At 39.2% G+C, this 22926-nt stretch overlaps 1 protein-coding gene across 1 annotated transcript in view; it reads left to right on the top strand.

Annotated features, from left to right (window-relative positions):
- Window positions 1–22926, top strand: part of LOC306646606 (uncharacterized protein) — a 38535-nt gene that overhangs the window by 5675 nt on the left and 9934 nt on the right. Inside the window, exons 2-3 of the mRNA XM_079115246.1 lie at window positions 17543–17669; window positions 20811–20921. Of these exons, the coding sequence (XP_078971372.1) occupies window positions 17636–17669; window positions 20811–20921 (145 nt within the window). The 5' untranslated portion in view covers window positions 17543–17635. The remainder of the gene's footprint in view (window positions 1–17542; window positions 17670–20810; window positions 20922–22926) is intronic.

The following is a 22926-nucleotide window of genomic DNA, read 5'->3' as shown; positions in this document are numbered from 1 at the left end:
TGATTTTATATCCTGCTACTATGCTAAATTTAAATATTAGTTCTGGAAATTTTCTAGTGGAGTTTTTTGGATCCTCTAAGTATAGAATCATGTCATCCACAAACAGTGACAGCTTAAGTTTGTCTTTTTTGATTTGTATCCCTATAATTTCTTTGGTCTATCTAATTGCTGTGGCTAGTGTTTCAAGGACAATGTTGAATAGAAATGGTGAAAGAGGGCATCCCTGTCTTGTTCCAGCTTTTAGAGGGAATGTTTTCAGTTTTTCTCTATTAAGAATGATGTTGATCGGGCTGGGGAGATAGCTCAGTTGGTAGAGTGGTTGCCTTGGAAGCACAAAGGCCTGGGTTCGATCCCCAGCACCAAAAAAAAAAAAAAAAAAAAAAAAAAAAAGAGTGAGGTTGACCATGGGTTTAGCATAGATATGCTTTACAATGATGAGGTATGTTCCTACTATTTCTGTTTTTTTTTTTCTAGTATTTTAAACATGAAGGGGTGCTGTATTTTATCAAACAATTTCTCAGCATCTATTGAAATAATCATGTGATTCTCAACTTTAAGTCTATTGGTGTGATGAATTATATTTATTGATTTCTGAATGTTGAACCAACCTTGCATCCCTGGGATAAACCCCACTTGATCATGGTGCATTATCTTTTTAATATATTTTTGTTTGTGATTTGCCAGTAATTTGTTAAGAATTTTTGCATCTATATTCATCAGGGATATTGGTCTAGTTTTCTTTCCTTGATGAGTCTTTGTTAGGTTTTGGTATTAGAGTGATACTAGCCTCATAGAGTGAATTTGGAAGGGTTCCCTCCTTTTCTATTTCCTGGTATACTTGAGGAGTATTGGTATTAGCTCTTCTTTAAATGTCTTGTAGAATTTGGCTACAAATTTATCTGGTCTTGGGCTTTTCTTTGTTGGCAGTCTTTTGATACCTTCTTCTATTTTGGTGCTTGAAATTGATGTGTTTAAATTGTGCACATCTTCCTGATTCAGTTTGGGAGGATCATATGTCTCTAAAAATTGGCCAATGTCTTTGATATTTTCTCTTTTCTTGAAGTTTATATTTTCAAAGTACCTTCTAATTATGTTATGTATTTCAATGGTGTCTCGTGATTTTTCCTTTTTCATCATGAATTCTAGTAATTTGAGTTTTCGCCTCTTGCTAGTGTGGCTTGTGGCTTATCAATTTTTTTTTTTTTTACTTTTTCAAGAAACCAACTTTTTGTTTTATCAATTATTGAATTGTTTCTCTTGTTCCCATTTCATTAATTTCAGCTCTGATTTTAATTATTTCCTGTCTTCTACTAATTTTGGTGTTGATCTGTTCTTTTTCTAGGGCTTTGAGATGTAATGTTAGGTCCTTTAGCTGTTGACTTTTTACATTTTTAATGTTTGAGCTCAGTGCAATAAATGTTCCTCTTAGTATTGCTTTCAGAATGTACCAGAGATTTTGATATGTTGTCTCATTGTTCTCATTTACCTCTAAAATTTTTAAATTTCTTCTCTGATGTCTTCTGTTATTATTGCATCATTCAATAGCATATTATTTATTCTCCAGGTATATGAGTAGTTTTTGTTTGTTATTTTATCATTAATTTTTCCACACCACTATCCTTGATGGACATACATGCAAAAAATTCTTAATAAAATATGGGCAGAAATTTGGGTGCATTGACACATGCCTACAATCCAGTGGCTTGGGGGACTGAGGCAGGAGGATTGTGAGTTCAAAGCCAGTCTCAGCAAAAGTGAGGTGCTAAGAAACTGAGTTAATCCTATTTCAGTAAAATACAAAATGTGGTTGGGTATGTGTCTCAGTGGTTAAGTGCCCCTGGGTTCAATCTCTGGTACCCAGAAAGAAAAATACAATTATAATAACAGATTAAATAGATATTTCACTATGGTCAACTGGGTTTTATCACAGAAATGAAGGGTTGGTTCAACATACAGAAGTCAATAAATCTAACACATCATAATAAAAGAGAAGAACCACATAATTATAGATGCAGAAAAGACATTTGCCAATTTACAACATCTGCTCATGTTTAGAGCACTGAAAAAACTAGAGATAGAATGAATTTACCTCACCATTGTAAAATCTATGTATGACAAACCCAAGGTCATCTTTATTCTAAACAGAGAAACTGAAATCATTCCCTTTAAAAACAGGAACAAGAGAAGGATCACTTCTATTTATCACTTCTGTTCAATATACTCCTTCAAATTTTAGCCAGAGGAAGAGAAAGAAATAAAGGAATACAAATAGGAAAATAAAAGCTCAAACTATCTCTTTTTGCCAATAACAAAATTCTATATGTAGAAGTCCCAAAAACCTCCACCAACAAACTACTAGAATTCATGAATAAATTTAGAAATGTAGCAGGATACAAAATTAATATCTATAAGTTGATTGCATTTCTATATGCCAATGGTTAACCAGCTTTAAGAGAAAATAGAAAAACTATATAATTCACAATAACCTCCAAAAGATGAAAAATTTAGAACCCAACCTAATTACAATGAACACACTATCAACAGTGCTTTACAGATTCAAGGAAATCCTCATCAAAATTTCTGTGATGGGGGCTGGAGATATAGCTCAGTTGGTAGAATGCTTGCCTTTTAAACATAAGGCCCTGAGTTCAATCCCCAGCACTGCAAAGAAAGAAAAAAAAAAATTCTATGATGTCTTCATAGAAAAGAGGAAGTCATGAAATTTATTAGTAAAAATAAGAGGCCCAGAATAGCTGAAGATATTCTTGGCAAGGAGTAGAAAGCCTGAAACATCACAATACCAGACCTTAGATTATACTGCAGAGCTACAGTAACAAAAAAAAAAAAAAAAAAGCGTAGTATTGGCAACAAAGTAGGCCAAAAGGCCAATGAAACAGAATAGAAGACACAGAAAAACCCACATAAATATAGTTATCTCATGTTAAACAAAGGTGCTAAAATACACACTGGAGAAAACATAGCCTCTTCAACAAATGTTGCGGGGAAAAATGGAAGTTCACATATAATAGAATAAAAATTAATTCATATTTCTCACCCTGCACAAAAATCAACTCTCAGTAGATCAAAGACCTAGAAACTTTACCAGAAGCCCTTTACCTGTTAGAAGAAAAGGTAGACCCAGAATTCCAACACATTGGCACAGGAACTGCTTTCTTCACAGCAAAAGAAACAATCAATAGCATGAAGAGAGAAACTACAGAATAGGAGAAAATCTTTCCCACCTGCATATGTTGTTAATATCTAGGACAAGCAAAGAATTCAAAAAGCTTAACATCTAAAAACAGAAAAAAAAAAATTAACAAAGGGGCAAAAGAAACTGAAGAGACCATTACCAAAACAATAAATATGATTAACAAATATGTGATAAAATGTTCAACATCTCTAGATATTAGAGAAAAAAATTAAAACTACACTGACATTCCATCACACTCCAGACAGAATGGCAAATATCAAGAATACTAATAAAAATATCCATGAGGATGCAGGAAAAAAGGAATGCTCATATATTGTGGGTGGGATTGCAGATTGTTTCAACTCCTCTGGAAAGCAGTACGGAGATTCCTCAAGGAATGGAACCACCATTTAACTGAATTATCCTGCTCCTCAGCATATATCCACAGGATTTAAAATCAGCATACTACATTGACACAGTCACATTAATGTTTATAGGAGCACAATTCCCAGTAGCTAAATTATGAAACCAACCTAGGTGCACTTCAACAGATCTATTGATAAAGAAATTGTGGTACATATACACAATGGAATATTAATCCACCATAAAGAAGAATGACTTTATGACTTTTGCAGGGAAAGGATGGATCTGGAGAATAATATGCTAAGTGAAATAAGGCAATCCCCAAAAATCAAAGGTGGAGTGTTTTTGCTGATTATGTGAGAACTAAACCACGTAAAGTGGGGGAGGATAAGAATAGAAGTTTAGTAAAGTTGACAATACTGAACAAAAGGAGGAAGTGGGGTAGAATTAGAAAAGATAATAAATCAGGCATAATTTTTCTATGTACACATATAAAAATATCTTAGTGAATTCCATTATCGTGCCCACCCACAAGAATAGAATCCTAATTAGAACAAGACATAACCCTTTCTTGTATAATTTTATCAAAATGAATTCTAATGCCATGTAGAACTTAGAACCAATATTTTTTTAAAATAACAGTTCTTTGAAAAATCTAGGTATATTTATCCTCTTATAAATATCATATAATATAATATATACATATATCAAAACTTAATTGCATGAGTACGTATAATTTGTTTCCTTTGGTGGTGCTGGGGATTGAACCCAGGGCCTTGTTCTTGTGAGGCAAGCACTCTACCAACTGAGCTATATCCCCAGCCCTATAATTTTTATTTTATATTTCAAAATTAAGTTTGAATGAAAAAGAACAAAAATAAAAAAAAAAACCAAACAGGATTGTTGCTACTATTTGATATTTTAATAGCATACATGAAATACCACAAAATATTTGAACTCAATTTCACTGGTAAATGTTTCCTTTGGTGGTCTATCTTGTTGTATATCAAAATTTTATCTTATGCCACTGGAATAGAAATCACTAGAGACCTTCTAACATATTCAGAAAACCCAGCTCCATCCCAGAAATACTATTATTGTAAACAAATGGGATACATGCTGTTTCTCTGTATGTTCATAGAGTAAAGGTGTGCCATTTGTGTAATCATAAATTTACATAGGGTAATATTGTTTGATTCATTCTGTTATTTTTTCCCTTACCCCCACCACTCCCACCCCTCTTTCCCCTCTATACAGTCCTTCCTCCATTCTTGCCCCCCTCCCTAACCCTAACTCTAACCCTAACACTAACCCCTCTCACCCGCCATTATATGTCCTCCTACGCTCATCAGCGACATCATTCGTTTTTTGGCTTTTTGAGATTGGCTTATCTCACTTAGCATGATATTCTCCAGTTTCATCCATTTGCCTGCAAATGGCATGATTTTAATATTCTTTATGGCAGAGTAATATTTCATTGTATATATATATATATATATATATATATATATATAATCACAGTTTCTTTATCCATTCGTCTATTGAAGGGCATCTAGATTGTTTCCACAGTCTGGCTATTGTAAATTGAGCAGCTATGAACACTGATGTGGCTGTATCTCTGTAGTATACTGATTTTAAGTCCTTTGGGTATAGGCCAAGGAGTGGGATAGCTGGGTCAAATGGTGGTTCCATTCCAAGTTTTCTAAAGAATCTCCACACTGTTTTCCAGCATGGCTGCACTAATTTGCAGCCCCACCAGCAAAGTATGAGTGTAACTTTCTCCCCACATCCTCTCCAACACCTATTGTTGCTTTTGTTCTTGATAATCACTATTCTAATTGGGGTGAAATGGAATCTTAGGGTGGTTTTGATTTACATTTCTCTTATTACTAGAGATGTTGAACGTTTTTCCATATGTTTATTGATTGCTTGTAGATCTTCTGTGAAGTGTCTGTTCATTTCCTTAGCCCATTTGTTGATTGTGTTATTTGCATTCTTGGTGTACAGTCCTTTGAGCTTTTTATAGATTCTGGAGTTCACTGCTCTATCTGAAGTATGATTGGCAAAGATTTTTCTCCCACTCTGTAGGCTCTTTCTTTGCATTGCTGATAGTTTCCTTTGCTGAGAGAAAGCTTTTTAGTTTGAATCTATCTCAGTTGTTGATTCTTACTTTTATTTCTTGTGCTATGGGTTTCCTGTTGAGGAAGTCTGATCCTAAGATGACATGTTGAAGATCTGGACCTACTTTTTCTTCCATAAGATGCAGGGTCTCTGGTCTGATTCCGAGGTCCTTAATCCATTTTGAGTTTAGTTTCGTGCACAGTGAGAGATATGGGTTTAGTTTCATTCTGTTGCATATATATTTCCAATTCTCCCAGCACCATTTGTTGAAGAGGCTATCTTTTCTTCATTGCATATTTTTGGCCCCTTTGTCTAGTATGAGAAAATTTTACTTATTTGGGTTTGGGTCTGTGTCCTCTATTCTGTACCATTGATCTACCTGTCTACTTTGGTACCAATACCATGCCGTTTTTGTTACTATTGCTTTATAGTAGAGTTCAAGATCTAGTATTGTGATACCCCCTGCTTCGCTTTTTCTGCTAATTATTGCTTTTGCTATTCTGGGTTTCTTATTCTTCCAGATGAATTTCATAATTGCTTGCTCTATTTCTGTAAGGTACATCATTGGGATTTTATTTGAAATTGCATAGAATCTGCATACCACTTTTGGTAGTATGGCCAGTTTGACAATATTAATTCTGCCTATCCAAGGACATGAGAGATCTTTTCATCTTCTATGGTTTTCTTTAATTTCTTTCTTTAGTGTTCTGTAGTTCTCATTGTAGAGGTCTTTCACCCTTTTTTTGAGATTGATTCCCAAGTATTTTATTTTTTTTCAAGGCTATTGTGAATGGGATAGTTTTCCTAATTTCTCTCTCTGAAGATTCATCACTTATGTATAAAAATGCATTAGATTTATGTGCATTGATCTTATATCCTGCTGCTTTACTGAATTCACTTAAGATCTAAAGTTTTCAGGTGGAATTTCCTGGTTCCTCTAAGTATATAATCATATCATCAGCAAATATGATAGTTTGAGTTCTTCTTTTCCTATTCATATCCCTTTAATTTCTTTGGTTTGTCTAATTGCTCTGGCTAGAGTTTCAAGGACGATATTGAATAGAAGTGTTGAAAGAGGACATCCATGCCTTGTTCCAGTTTTTAGGGGGAATTCTTTCAGTTTTTCACCATTCAGAATGATATTAGCCATGGGCTTAGCATAGATGGCCATTACAATGTTAAGGAATGTTCCCACTATCCCTAGTTTTTCTAGTGTTTTGAGCATGAAGAGGTGCTGTACTTTATCAAATGCTTTTTCTGCATCTATTGAAATAATCATGTGATTCTTGACTTTAAGTCTATTCATATGGTGATTTACATTTATTGATTTCCTGATGTGGAACCAACTTTGCATCCCTGGCATGAACCCACTTGTTTGTAGTGCACTATCTTCTTAATATGTTTTTGTATGTGATTTGCTAAAATTTTGTTGAGAATTTTTGTGTCAATGTTCATTAAGGATATTGGTCTGAAATTTTCTTTCTTCGATGTGTCTCTGTCTGGTTTAGGTATCAGTGTGATATTGGCTTCATAGAATGAGTTTGGGAGGGTTCCCTCCTCTTCTATTTCATGGAATACTTTGAGGAGTTTTGGATTGAGCTCTGAGGCAAAGCTTGTTTGGGCCTGTTTCTCTGGTTTTACCATCCTTATTGGAAATCCTCACCTAGCAGGGAAGTCTCACCCAGTGGGAATGTCTCGCTGCTCCATTCCCATCTTAGATGTTCCCCTCAATCCACAACTACCACCTGGGCTGAGCTGCCTTCCTCTGCAATGTTCCCAGAGGCCCGGACCTATGTCCTGGGCCTGGGAACCTCACCCTGTGCAGATGGGTCTCCTTAGGCTGCCTCTCCTCGGAGAACCTGCCTTCAATCCTGGAACATTCGCTCTGCCCTCATCTTGTCTCTGTGTGGCTATTCCACCAAGAGCCTCCTAGGTCCTGGGACCCTGCTCTGCACCTAATTGCCTGGCTATGTGGCCCTTCCTCTGAGCAGCCACCTGGAGCCCCATACAGTCACTCTGAATCCCAGCAAACCACCACTCTCCTCTTCCTCTGTGCAGCCACTCAGTGTTCGGGAGAAGTCACTAGGAGTCCAAGCAAGTCACTGAGCACCTCCTCCTCCAGACAACCACCTGTAGCCCTGGTGCATTTATTCCGTGTCCAAGTGACCCGCCGCCCTTCTCCTCCTCCTCCAGGCAGCCCCCCGGGTGTTCAGGAGTGGTCGCTCTGAGTCCAAGCAACCCACCACACACCTCCTCCTCCGGGCAGCCACCTGGAGCTCTGGTGAGGCCACTCAGAGAACAAGCTACCTGCTGTGCTCCTCCTCCTCCTCCAGGCAGCCTGCTGGTGTTCAGGAATGGTCACTCTGAGTCCAAACATCTGCCCATGCACCTACTCCTCTGGGAAGCCCCCCAGAGCCCCAGTGGGTTGCTCCGAGTCCAAGCACTGTGCTGAGCGGCCTCCTCTGTAATACTCCCAGTTGTCTGAGTTCACTGCTACAGTGGGGGGAGGGGGGTCTCCTTGAGCAACTCTACTTCACAAAGTTTCCTGTGTTCTGGGACTACTGCCCCATCTGGGACGCCTCCCAAAATGTAGAGACTTACCCGGTGGCTTTGAGTTGTTCCCAAGTCTCTCAATATCTCCTCTTCTTGAACCCTGAGTCCTGGAGCTGTAAAGATAGAAAGAGCCTGCACCTGTGTAAACAAAAGCCTCTTCCCTAACTGCCCTCAGCCCCTCATAAAAGCTGCAAAGAATCTTCACCTCTTATCCATAAAGGCCAGGTGGCTGACCTTGCCTGTACAAAAGCAAACTTAAAAGATAATGACAACCCTCCTCTCGAAGATGCAGAACTTAAAATAACATTGTATACAATTTTATGTTAGCCAATTTAAAAGAACACTGTAAAACTGCATTTCATTATGAAAAGGCCTGTTGAACAAAGGCTCAGAGCCTCTTAGCGTCACCGGGTTACTGAGTGCACAAAAGACCAGGCTTGAGCTTGGTAATAAATGACTCTTTGTTGCTTGCATTGATCGTGGTCTCTGGTGATATTTGTGGGGTCTCCATCCGCTGGGCACAACATATGGGGGATCACCCAGGATACCCCAAGCCCACCCAGACACGTGATCATACAGTCATAAGTGACATCATTGGCTGGTGAGTGAGGCATTGCCGTATTTCTGTCTTGATTGCCTGCAGGTTCTGGTTCTAGGCTGGCAAAGTCCTGGCGGATGTGCTATAGGACTCCATCTGGACAGACTGTGTGCTGCATCTGGGTGACTCTGTTCCATCTGGGTGGCCTTTGTGCTGCATCTAGGCAAACTTTGTGTTGCATCTGAGTGATTCTGTCGCATCTGGGCTTTTGTTTTTGTTGACAAAATACCAACTAGCCAATTGTGATCTAGCATGCTATATATCGGTCTGTTTGTGTATTTGTGTATTGTCCTGTATGGTGTTTACTCTTGCCTCCTATTAAATTCTTTGGTGTGTTAGTCCACTACTATTCTGTTTCTCATTCTTAAACTTCTCATCTCCAATCTGGAGGACGATGGGTCTATAAATCTCCTGACGGAGAGGAGAAATACTAACCAATGGTCAAATACATTTCATCCTTTTGGAATTATAAAGGAAACAGGATTTCAACTGGATAGACAACCAGTGGAGGCTCTCTGTTGTAATGACATCTGCAACCCACGTTGGCGTCCTCTGGTCCAAATTCTTTTTTATGTAACCTTTACATTTCTCTTCCTCTCGATAGTGGGATATCTAGTTGCTGTAGTAATGGGCCAAACTCAGAGTACCCCTTTGGCCATAGTAGTCAGTCACTTTGGGGAGGTTCAAGCCAGAGCATGTAATTTGTCAGTTGAAATTCATAAAAATATTTGTAGCCTTTTGCAGATCGGATTGGCCCACCTTCCAAGTGGGATGGCCCCCAGAGGGAACCTTCAACCTTCCAACCATCCGAAAGGTCAAAGAGAAAATCTTCCAATCAGGGAAAATTGGCCACCCAGATCAAATTTCATATATTCTAACGTGGGAAAGCTTAGTAGACAGTGACCCTCCAACCTGGCTTTCTCCCTTCCTACCACCACCGCCCCCCCCACAACTAAAACGCTTGCCCTAAAGAAGCTAGGCTCATCAAAAAAGCACAGAGCTCCTCACCCTATTCTCCTGGAGGAAGATTCAGACCACCTTTTCTTTAACCCCCCTCCATATATGCAAGCCCCTATTCCTCCTCAGGACCCAGGACAGGAGGCTGCAGAAGAAAGAGAAGATGCCGCAGCCGGAAATGAAGAAGAAAGAACTGGTTCGGGAGGGCCAGCAAGGAGAATGCATAGCCGAGTTCAACGGGCAGCCTGCCCCTCCCCACCAGAAGCTCCAGATTCTACGATCACTCTGCCGCTCCAAGAAACTGAGCTGCCAGACAACACTGGCAATCCCCAGCTTCAATATTGGCCTTTCTCTACAAGCGATTTATATAATTGGAAGAATCAAAATGCCAAATTTTCTGACAATCCTAAAGACTTGATTTCCCTTTTAGATAGCGTCATGTTTACTCACCAGCCTACATGGGATGACTGTCAGCAGTTACTCCGGATCCTGTTTACAACCCAGGAGCATGAAAGAATTCAAATGGAAGCCAGAAAGTTGGCCCCAGGGGATGACGGACAGCCCACTGTAAACCCTGACTTAATTAATGCTTCTTTCCCCTTGTCCAGGCTGCCACAAGATTAATGGGACTACAATACTGCTGAAGGTAGGTAGAGGCTCCAGGTTTATTGCCAGACTCTAATGGGGGGTCTCCAGGCTGCAGCTCTAAGCCCACCAATTTGGCCAAAGTATACTCAGTAATGCAAGAAAGGCAGGAATCACCCTCAGCTTATTTAGAAAGATTAATGGAGGCATTTAGACAGTACACTCCTATGGATCCAGAGTCACCCGAGAATGAGGCAGCAGTAGTAATGAGCTTTGTTAACCAGGCAGCACCGGATATAAGGCGTAAGTTACAGAGAATAGAGGACTTAGAAGGGAGAAGTATTCAAGACTTAATGACAATAGCCCAGCAGGTATTCAACAACAGAGATGCACCAGAAGAAATACAACTTAGGGCTACTAGGAAAATGACTAAAGCATTAGCAGTAGCAGTGCAGGGTGGAAGGACAGAGAAAGAAAGAAACAGACACCCAAGCAATCGACCACCACCTGGGGACTCCAGGGCACATGAGGTGGGTCAGAATTGTGCACCTACTATAAGGAGGAAGGTCATTGGGCTAGAGAATGCCCTAAAAAAAGAAACCATAGATCTAGTGATGGTAGAGGAACGACTAGGAGATCATTGGTCCTGGTCACCAGAGATGAAATGCACGATTAGGGGCAACAGGGTACAGAACCCCTCCCCGAAGCTAGGGTAACTCTGAAAGTGGAGGGGACTCCAGTGCAATTTTTGGTGGATACAGGAACTCAATATTCAGCTTTGACTGACCCTCAAGGAAAGATTTCAACAAGCACTTCATGGGTGCAAGGGGCTACGGGAATTAAAAAGTGCCCCTGGATGACCAAAAGAACAGTAGACTTGGGAATGGGAAAAGTGTCCCACTCATTCTTAGTCATACCCGACAGCCCCTATCCCTTGCTGGGAAGACATTTATTAACCAAAATCAGGGCCCAAATTCATTTTCATCCCAAAGGCACCCAGGAAACAGATGATCAAGGAAAGTTGTTACCTATGCTAACTCTTACTTTGGAGGATGAGTATCGGCTACACCAGCAGCTGCAATCCCCTGATAAAAACATTAAAGATGGTACAGTGGTTCCCAGATGCTTGGGCAGAGACTGGAGGAATTGGGCTAGCTAAACTTCAGCCCACCCTCTATATAGAGACAAAAGCAGGAGCTAACCCCGTTAGGGTTAAACAATACCCATGACCAGGGAGGCTTAAACAGGAATAACCCCCACGTCAGGGCACTGCTGAATCAAGGGATACTACAACCTTGCCGGTCAGCATGGAACACCCCCCTGCTTCCAATATGGAAGCCCAACTCAAACGAGTACTGCCCAGTATAGGACCTAAGAGAGGTAAACAAAAGGGTGGCGGACATACACCCTACTGTCCTAATCCGTATACACTTCTGAGTGTACTTCCTCCTACAGACAATGGTATATGGTGCTGGATTTAAAAGATGCCTTTTTCAGCTTGTCTCTAGCTCCAAAAAGCCAAGAGCTATTTGCCTTTGAATGGACGGACATTGATATGGGTATCAATGGACAACTTACCTGGACAAGATTGCCGCAGGAATTCAAAAATTCTCCCACCATGTTTGATGAAGCTCTACATGAGGACTTGGATGAGTGTAGGAAAAATCATCCCAACCTAACCTTGTTACAATATGTAGATGATCTCCTTGTAGCCACTGAAAACTGGGATGAATGTATCCCAGGAACATGTATACACCAGACACTGGGCAACTTGGGATATCGGGCGTCAGCAAAGAAGGCCCAAATCTGCAGACTGGAGGTAATATACTTGGGCTATCTCTTAAAGGGAGGGAAATGATGGTTAACTCAAGCCCAAAAAGAAACTCTTCTAAGAATCCCAAAGCCTCAGTCCCCATGCCAAGTAAGGGAATTCCTTGGGTTGGCTGGCTTCTGTTGACTATGGATTCCAGGTTTTGCAGAATTAGCCAAATGACTATATGAGGCCACAAAAGACAAGCAGCCCTTTAATTGGACAATAGAAGCAGATAAAGCATTTCAACAAGTCAAGGATGCCCTCTTGTCAGCCCCGGCCCTGGGACTCCCCGATGTCATTAAGCCTTTCTTTCTCTATATAGATGAAAGTAAAGGGATAGCAAAAGGAGTCTTAATTCAATACCTAGACCCCTGGAGGAGACCAGTAGCATACCTGTCAAAAAAACTGGACCCGGTGGCTGCAGGCTAGCCCCCATGCCTACATATGATTGCTGCCACAGCCCTAATGGTAAAAGATGCTGATAAATTGACTACGGGACAAGAATTACATGTGATCACTCCTCATGCTATTGAGGGAATCCTGAGACAACCTCCAGATCGATGGTTCAGTAATGCTCGGCTCACACATTATCAGAGCCTATTGCTTAACACTCTCAGGATTATTTTTCAGGCACCCTCAGCTCTCAATCCTGCTATGCTGCTGCCTGACCCTGACTTGGACGTACCTGTACATGATTGCTCAGAAGTCCTAGCCCAGGTTCATGGGCTTAGAGAAAACCTGTAAGATCATCTGCTGCTTGATGCAGATGTAGTGTGGTTCACGGATAGGAGCAGCTTTTTACATCAGGGTCAAAGTTATGTGGGAACAGCAGTAGTAACTGAGACAGAGGTGATTTGGGCTGAGCCCCTACCAATAGGCACCTCTGCCCAGAAGGCAGAATTAATAGCCATGACTAAGGCTCTAATGATGGGAGAAGGCAAAAAATTGTATACACGGACAGCAGTTATGCTTTTGTAACTGCCCATATTCATGGGGCTATTTACAGAGAAAGGGGAATGCTAACAGCAGAAGGGAAATCTATTAAAAACAAGGAAGAAATTGTGTCCCTGATAGGTGCCCTTTGGTTACTCAAGAAATTGGCTATCATACACTGCCCTGGGCATCAAAAACCAACTGATCCAGTATCTGGGGACAATTGTTTAGTGGATAAGATGGCACGAGAGATAACCCTCCAGAGAGACTTGATTATGGTTGCTCAACTCCCAGACTCTGGCCCACGAACCCTTCCAAAAGACCCAACCTACACGGAAGAGGACTTATCATGGATTCGCCAGCAGACACAAGCCCAATTTTTAGACAGATGGTGGAAAGACTCTGAATACTTCCAGATAATACTTCCAGAACTGTTGGGACAGAAAGTGTTGTGCAGGCTCCACCAGACCACCCACATGGGGACAAGAAAATTACAGGACTTGATGCAGCAAGCAGGAATTAGAATTAAAGGTGTGCAGAATAAGATAGAACAGATTGTCAAAAGTTGCAGGGTTTGTAAGTTAACAAGTGCAGGATATAGTAAGTGAGAATCAGGAAATAGATTAAGGGGAGATAGACCAGGGGCATATTGGAAAGTTGATTTCACTGAAGTAAAACCTGGAAAATATGGGTATAAATATCTATTAGTCTTTGTACATACTTTTTCAGGATGGGTCAAAGCCTTTCCCATCAAGTGAGAAATGGCACAAATAGTGGCTAAAAAGATTTTAGAACACCTCCTGCCAAAGTATGGATTTCCTGTAATGATAGGGTCAGACAACCGGCCAGCGTTTACTTCCCAGGTAAGTCAGTACAGTACTTGGGGCAAATTGGAAACTACATTGTGCTTATCAACCCCAAAGCTCAGGACAGGTAGAGAGAATGAACAGAACTTTAAAAGGAACCTTAACTAAATTAACCATGGAGACTGGTGGTAACTGGGTAGCTCTCCATACCTATGCCCTATATTGGGTGCATAATTCTCCCTACAAGATGGGACTCACCTCTTATGAAATCATGCTTGGGACCCCACCTCCAATACTCCCTGATTTGACTGAGTGGCTCCTAAAAGAAGAAAATGTAGATGATTTTGAACTTTTATTTTCCCTCCAGGCTCTGCAGAGGGCCCACAGAGAAGTTTGGCCAAAGCTCAGAGGCCTGTATGAGTCAGGCCTGCCTCCTGTTCCTCACAACTTCCACCCAGGTGACTGGGTCCTAGTGAAGCGACACCGACAGAGTAACCTGGAACTTCGGTGAAAGGGCCCCTACATGGTCATTTTGACTACACCCACCACTCTCAAGTCCACAGCATCGCCTCCTGGATTCATCACACCCACGTCAAGCCGACTGAACCCCTTGCCGACATTGTGCTTCCTACCCTAGATGACTCTATGTGGAGAGTGGACAGGTCTAAAAATAACCCACTAAAGATCAAGCTTTGCTGCCACCGACTGTGACTATGTTCTTACTTTTGCTTTGTTATTTTGCCCTGGCCACAACTGCAGCTGTGGCTCCAGTTTTTGGAGCCACCAACCTCAGCCCACATCAACCTTATGAAATCACCTGGGAAGTAACCAACCCCGGCGGCAAGAGTTCCCAGCCTGACTGTGACTGAGTACCACCCTTTATGGACATGGTGGCCTGACCTACAAGTAGACCTTTGCACTTTAGCAAATGGGGCTTTTTCTGTTGGAACAGGCACTATTAGCATTAATGAAGAATTACACCTAAGTAAACGTGCCCTTTCAGATACAGTAAGTGGGAGAACAAGGAGATTTAACTGTGTTTATACTCGTGGGAGGGAGGAACTCCAGCATCTCCCCTTCTATATGTGTCCTGGTTATTCTCACCAGAAAGAATGTGGAGGGGAAGAATCTTATTTCTGTGTTAAATGGGGATGTGAAAACACAGGGCAGGCTTATTGGATAAAAGCCTCTCGTGATTTAATTGAAGTCAAGCAAGGTGAAAAAGCTTCATGTAACAGTAATTGTAACCCCCTCTTAGTCACCTTCACTGATAAGGGGAGGCAGGACAAACAATGGACAAGAACCCAATCATGAGGGTTACACCTCTATGCTGAGGGACCTGATTTAGGGGTTGTGTTCACTGTTCGGATGATTATAAAGCCGTTCACCCAGTCATTAGGGCATAACCCAATTTTACGCCCTCCAGCCCAAAGAATTTCAGTCATCCCCTACCCGAGGTCCAAAAATTATTAAGTCAGTTACCCCACAACCACCCACCCACTCCTTAAGTGCCCCCTACTTAAGGACTACACAACCCCATAAACAGTTGATTGTAGATTCAATTCAAACAGAAGTTCATCCCCTTTTGAGTCTTTTGTCTTGGTCCTTCCTGGTGCTCAATGCCACCCACCCTAATTTGACCTGGTCCTGCTGGCTCTGCTGTGATACTGTTCCCCCATATTATGAGGGAGTAGCAGTACAAGTGCATGTTACTATCTCCACCAGGCTCCAGGACTGCCATTGGTGATTTACACAGTCCCTAACCCTAGAGCAAGTGTCCGGGCAAGGGCTCTGTTTAGGAAAAGTGCCCATGTCAGCTGATCCCTCTGTCACTCGACATGGGGAATTCAACCTCAGGCAGAAAACTCTTTTATAATACCCCACAATGATACCTGGTGGGCTTGCTCCTCTGGACTCACCCCTTGTGTCCACTGGAGTGTGTTAAAATGGTCAAAGGATTACTGTGTTCTAGTCACATTGGTTCTGTGGCTAATTTACCATGAACACCAGAGTTTTATGACTATGATTGAACAAGGATGGGGCATGAAACCGAACCCCATTCGACAAAAATGGGAGCCTATTACTTCTCTACCTTTTAGTCTGCTTCAGGCTAGCTTGGGAGGGTTAGGAACTGGAGTAGCCTCCTTAGTCACTCAGAGCCAACACTATTCTAATCTAAGAGCAGCAATAGATGCGGACATAGAGCATTTAGAAGATTCAATCTCTCATTTAGAACAATCTTTAACTTCCCTAGCCGAAGTGGTCTTACAGAATAGAAGAGGTTTAGACTTAATATTTTTACAACAAGGAGGCTTATGTGTTGCCCTAGGAGAAGAATGTTGTGGTTTTTATATAGATCACTCTGGGACAATCAAGGGTAATATGGCAAAAGTCAGAGAAGGACTCACAAACAGAAAGAAAGAACGAGAAACTCATCAGAACTGGTTTGAATCCTGGTTCAATTTTTCCCCTGGGTTAACGTACTATGGTGTCCACTATAGTGGGACCCCTAATATTGTTCCTACTAGCTGTAACTATAGGACCTTGTATAATCAATAGGTTAATTGCTTTTGTTAAAGATAGAATAAATACGGTACAACTAATGGTGCTGAGGGCCCAATATCAGCCCGGGAAGCAGTAAGAGATAAAAACTATAGAGACCCAAGATTGGCTCTCTAAATGTTCTTGGAAAGCGGGGAATGTAAAGATAGAAAGAGCCTGCACATGTGTAAACAAAAGCCTCTTCCCTAACTGCCCTCAGCCCCTCATAAAAGCCTCGGCCTGTGTAAATACAAAACTCTTCCCTAATTGCCCTCAACTCCTCATAAAAGCTGCAAAGAATCTTCACCTCTTATCCATAAAGGCCAGGTGGCTGACCTTGCCGGTGCAAAGGCAAACTTAAAAGATAATGATAACCCTCCTCTCGGAGACCCAGAACTTAAAATAACATTGTGTACAATTTTATGTTAGCCAATTAAAAACAACACTGTAAAACTCTTTGCCTTTCATTATAAAAAGGCCTGTTGAACAAAGGCTCAGAGCCTCTTAGCGTCACCAGGTTACCGAGTGCACGGAGGACCAGGCTTGAGCTTGGTAATAAATGACTCTTTTTTGCTTGCATTGATCATGGTCTCTGGTGGTCTTTGTGGGGTCTCGAGCTGCTGGACACAACAGAGCAACATGAAATGCAGCCAACCTCTAGTCCACCATCTTCCAGATTTTACATTTTAATGAATCTCTGATTCATTGTTATATAATTAAAATTGGAGAATTCCCATTCTTATCCCCATAACTTTCTAATATGAGATCTATATATGGTTTAGGTAGATAATAGTATCTCTGTGTTTAAAAATGTCTTAATAAAGTCATCACCTACATGAGGGTCTTGTTTTAAAATTTATTTTGATTCATTGTACACAAATTGGGTACAACTATTTTTTCTTTGGTTGTACGCAAAGTAGAGTCACACCATTTGTGTAATCGTACATATGATAATGAAGTTTGTCTCATTCTGTTATTTTCCCTTTACCCTACCCACATGAGGGCCTTTCTAACTCATTTCAAACACTGTGAATGATCATGTGGTCAATGTGCTATTTATTTACCTACTACTATTTCAGGAACTATTGGCATTCAGGGATGTGACTGTTGATTTCACTGAAAAGGAGTGGAAATGTCTGGAGCCTGCGCAGCAAAATTTACATAGAGATGTGATGTTAGAGAACTACAGAAACTTTGTCTTCCTGGGTAAGCATAACTTTCCTTCCAAAATCTCAATAAATTATTATTACTTAATTACTTTCCCTTCAGAGTATCTTCTGGGAATTTCTCTTTACTAATGAGATTCATATTTGTGTTTTCAAGAGAAAAAGGGCATATTTGGTACAGATAAAATGTAATGATATTCTAATAGTCTTTAACCTCTCCCTTTCTTGATGTGTTATATATCCTTCACTATATGGACACAGTTGAGAGGCCCAAAAGTAAAGGAGGAAGCCAAACTTCAAAATGTTGGTGGAGAAGTTATGTAGCAGAAAAGATTTTTCAGAAGTTTAGGTTTATTTCTCATTATCATTGAACATGTACTGGCCTATTTTTATCATGTTTTCTAATTCTTTAGAGTCTCCTATTTTTCTCCAGTGATGTACCAGTTCATTCAAATTGAACAGCAAAATACCCCTTTGCTTGAGAATGTCAGCATGATATAAAAGATCTTCCATTATTTGTGGGTCTCTAGGAAATCTGGTCACATTTTTGGAGAAATCTAGGTCAAATTATTGTAATAAATTAATATCATAAAACAATTTCTACAATATTACTTATGTATTTATTCATTACAATTCCCTTATCAGAAGCCTTTGTGAAAACTTGTAATGAACTTTCTGTGAAATAAAAGTCAAGATTCACAATGAATGCTCTTTGGGCTTTATAGTCACAGTTGCAAATTGTAGTAATGTTAAAGGGTTAGTAAAATAATACATCTGTCATTATATATAATTTTGTTCATTAAATTTTTTTTTCATTTGGAATAGGTTTCATGTTGTAGAGTAAGTTTTCTCACATCACTTAATTCTGTTTTTTTATCCATATTTTATAATTAGATAACAATTTTCACTACTTCACAAATTAGAACAATGAAGTTGAAATTAAGATATGCATGATCCTTGTTTCTATTGTCAAAATTATATGTGTTTTTATTGTGTAAATATTACACCTTTTAAAATGATTTTAATATTTTATCTGGTTTGTTTTTTCATCCCACCTATGTACATAGTATTGTAAATTTTCTATATGTTAATGTAATGGGGATAGAATCCAGGGTACTCTAATAATGAACTACATCCCCAGCCCCTTTCTATTTATGTTTGGAGAGAGGTTCTCACTAAATTATTGAGGATGGCCTTGAAATTGCAATCTTTCTGCCTCAGAAATCTTAGTAGCTGGATTACAAGCCTGTCCTTTATCTATATATTCATTAGTTTGTTCTTATTTATAGGATTAAAACCATAGCCTTTTAAAGTAGCTTTCAAACACTTTTTAAATTATTTTTTCTGTTATGTTGTTTTAAATTTTTAATTCTGATCAAAACCACAAAATGTGCTTTCTCTAGCATATCAAATATTGTGTTCAATAATGTTAATTCAAATTGTTATGTAACATACCTGTAGAAAGTTTACATCTTAAAAGTCAGTAAATCAATTCCCAAGTAAATAAAGGTTTATTTCTGCTCCCATCACTTATGCCATTCTCATTTCTGTTCAGAAAGCTTTCTGTGTGTTTTTGTTTATTTGTTTTTGTTTTGTTTAGGTATCTTATATGAGAATTCTGCCATGGTTTTGTTTTTGTTACTGACTTATTTTAGTTAATATAATGTACTGTACATTTATATTGATTATAGATTTTTCAAAAATGTATAACTTTTTAAACTTGAAGTATATTCTGTAGATTCTATATTCCAAATTTCCTCATCCACTCATTTCAAGAAATAGTTTGTTTGATTCCTCATTTCAGCTCTGTTGAATAATACTGTAACAAATATTGGTGTGCAAATATATCTTAATTTTCTGTGTATGTAAGGGCTTATTACACTCAGAATTCAATATGCCTATCTTTCTATCTTGATGTATTACCTATTGAATATTGTGACTTTTAATGTTTTTAAGTGATGAAAGTATACTTTCCCAATTTTGTATTTGAATATTTTTGAGATTTTCATACAATTTTGAGATTCCATAAAATTGCTAGACTATGTTTTTCTTTTTTCTTGCAAAAAATACCATTGTGAGTTTGATAGATATTTACGTGGAGTCCCTTGATAAATTTGAAGGTACAAAGGTCTTCTAATTTTATCTTTTGGTGGCACATGCCTGTAAGCCCAACAGCTCAGGAGGCTGAGGCAAGATAATCATGGCTTCAAAGCCAGCCTCATCAAAAGTGAGTCACTAAGCAACTCAGTGAGAACCTGTCTCTAAATAAAATATAAATAGGGCTGGGGTGTGAATCAATGACCTGAGTTTAATCCCCGGAAAAAAAAAAAATGAATTCTGGAACAAGACCATGTTCAAGAATATTTGTGGGTTTTTGAGCATCCCTTCTACTTTGATTTCTACCTCTATTCTATAAATTTTTATGAAATAATTTAAATATTTTATACCTAAAAACCTTTGTTTTATTTCTTACCAGTTAGTTTATTTAGTTTAATATTCCACTTGCTATTGAGGACATCTAGTATATAAGTCAAATTGGCTTAAATAATTTGAAATCTTCTGTTTTGTGATAACCATTTTGTTTGACATTTTCTTTACAGTAAGTTGGAATTGCTGTCTCCTACTATTATAGCATTACTTTCTATATATGTATTTACTTTTCTTAAACTTACCTTTTTATATCTGTGAAGTATGATGTGAGTTGAATATATATATATGTTCTTATTGAATTATTTGAAGGCAAGGTACTTTCTATCTTTTTATAATATTCTACTTTTCCTCTTTTGAAATATTTTTTTAACTTAAAATATGTCTTAACTCATATAACTTTATGTTTTAAACTATTTTCTATAGAGGTTCAGGCCATGCAAAGGTATGGAGGAGTATAAGCCTTTAAGTGAACACACTCCTTGGGTGACTAATGCCCTCTGTTTTTCTGATTTAAGAAACATTCTGCAATCCCTCTCTCCTTTAGCCTTTTTAAAAATATTTGATACTAGTGGACTGTGAGAAGCAAAAAAGTTATATGATCCACACATGTGTAAATCTAACTGCACTAATATAACCTGATAGAACTCTGGAGTAGCTAATAAAACAAAACTGACTCTTCCATGTGGGAGCCATTTCATGCTATGTCATCCTGCGTGCTTGCCTCTTTATTTGCTTACCTTTACCCTTGTAGTTTATGCCCTAAACAGGAACCCTTCTGAACTTGTTGATGGGAGAAGGAGTAGCTTGCCACCTGGAATAGGCTTTGACATGCATCTTTTATCAACTGGTACAGATCCCACTGGTAAGCTATGGGAAATTCTTTGTCTGACTCTCAATGTCATCATTGAAGTGAACTTCCTTATTTGCTTTGTAAAGCTGAACATACTGTAAGTGATGCTGATTTTGCCACTTTGCCCTCTGAAATAGATTCTTCTTGTCCATGGTTTTTGGAAAGTGGATCCTTAAGACCCAAAATTGGGAAAATGTAGGTAAAAAGTTGCATGCACCACTGTGGGCTCCTATACCTGTGTTACAAGCTTGGTGTTTGTGTCATGATGCTATCTCAAAAATAGCCTTGACAGTGCTGCCAATGTCTCTTGTAGTCTCTATGACTGAAGATTTCCCTCCTGCTCCTCTTGCTCCTCCTTCTCCTCCCCTAGTCTGGTCTCATTTTTCTGAATGTCTCAGGCAGGCAGTTGCTGAGGGAGAAACTCATATTGACTGTCTGTTCCATTAGATTAAATAATGCTAAATAGCCAGAATATGAACAATTGCTTTTTGCTGTGTTTAAATAATTAAGGAGGATGGTGTTGGGGAGTGGAATTAATAGTAGTTTTATGCTCAATATGATACAGGGACTGGGAATGGGTTGTGACTTCGTTCCCAGTAATTGGAAAAATTGGTGAAGATGATTACTTCTCCTGCCCAAAATACAGTGTTTTTACAATACTCTGATTTATCCCATGTTCAAGCTTAGGATAATGCTCAGGAAAATGTTAGTATTTATTATGATGACTCATTTGGCATGGGTCAAAGAGGGACAGTGTAACAACAAACTCAATTGCTTGCAGCCACCATTGCCCAAATTAGAACCTTAGTTGCAAAGCATGAAGAAAGTATCCCAGACACTCAGGATCCTTCCAAGTCCTTTGTTGTAATTCAGCAAGCCTCAGAGAAGCCTTTTGTTAATTTTGTTAAATGATTGATTAAAGCTGTCAAAAGACAAATACACAATTTGGAGTCTGCCAATATTCTGACTACACAATTAACTTACAGAAATGTCAACCAAGATTGAAAAGAAGTGGTGAAATCTCTGTCATAAAGTGGCTACTATGCTTTCTGATTTAATAAAGGCATGTCAGAATATTGGAACTGAAGCTTATCAAGTGACTTTACTGGCAACTGCTTTAAAATCCCCAATGATAAACTTTGCTACAATTGTAAAAAACAGTCATCTTCAAAAGATTCATAAAAGGAAAAAAAGGGACACAAAAGTGGTCCAATCAAAAATGTTAATCTGTCATAAAGGATATTATTGGGCTAATCAATAGAGATCTAAAACAGATATGTCAGGAAACCTAATTATAGGTCTCCCCCAACCCAGGATGAAAGGACAGGGAACACTTTTCACCTGCAGATGCATATGTCTCCTTCACAAATGTTTCTGATTCAAACAGAAGCTCCATCCAAAAATCCTTTCATGCCACTAGAGGGATTTTTGGGATAGATGTGATTACTACTGAGGATGCTCAAATATGTCTCCCTGGGGAAGTTTGTAAAATTGCTACCCAAATTTGAGGACCTCTACCCAAAGATACCTTTGGATTAATTTTGCCCTGCCCCCACAGTATTAAAGAAAGAATATTTATAATTACTGGATTAATTTATTCTGATAATACTGTTATACTATACATTCAGGTTTGGTCTCATATGCCCTTAAATCTCTCCAAAAGATCCTCCATCACTCAGTTAACTGTGATTCCTTATATTACTGCTCAACAACCCCAAAATAAAAGAGAAAATGCAGGACTTGGTTCTACCATCATTGGAACATGTTTACCTATTAATGAAAATGGACAAAAGTTAAACTTGTGTTTAAATGAGCAACTATTCACAGGGTTACTGGACACCAGTACTTATGTTGCAGTTATACTTCTCTCAGTATGACCTTGTGCATGGCCCTTACAAAGCGCCACCCCAGGTTGGGGAATAGACAATAATGAAAAGGTGTCTAAAAGGTGTCTATGGTTGTGATGTTCTGCCCTTTCCAACCCACAGCACATTATTACTCACATACAACAGAACAT

Source organism: Sciurus vulgaris (assembly GCF_902686455.1).
Source record: "Sciurus vulgaris genome assembly, chromosome: 16".
Lineage (NCBI taxonomy): Eukaryota > Metazoa > Chordata > Mammalia > Rodentia > Sciuridae > Sciurus > Sciurus vulgaris.
The sequence above is the reverse complement of the archived record's forward strand: the minus strand, read 5'-3'. Positions and strand labels throughout refer to the sequence as shown.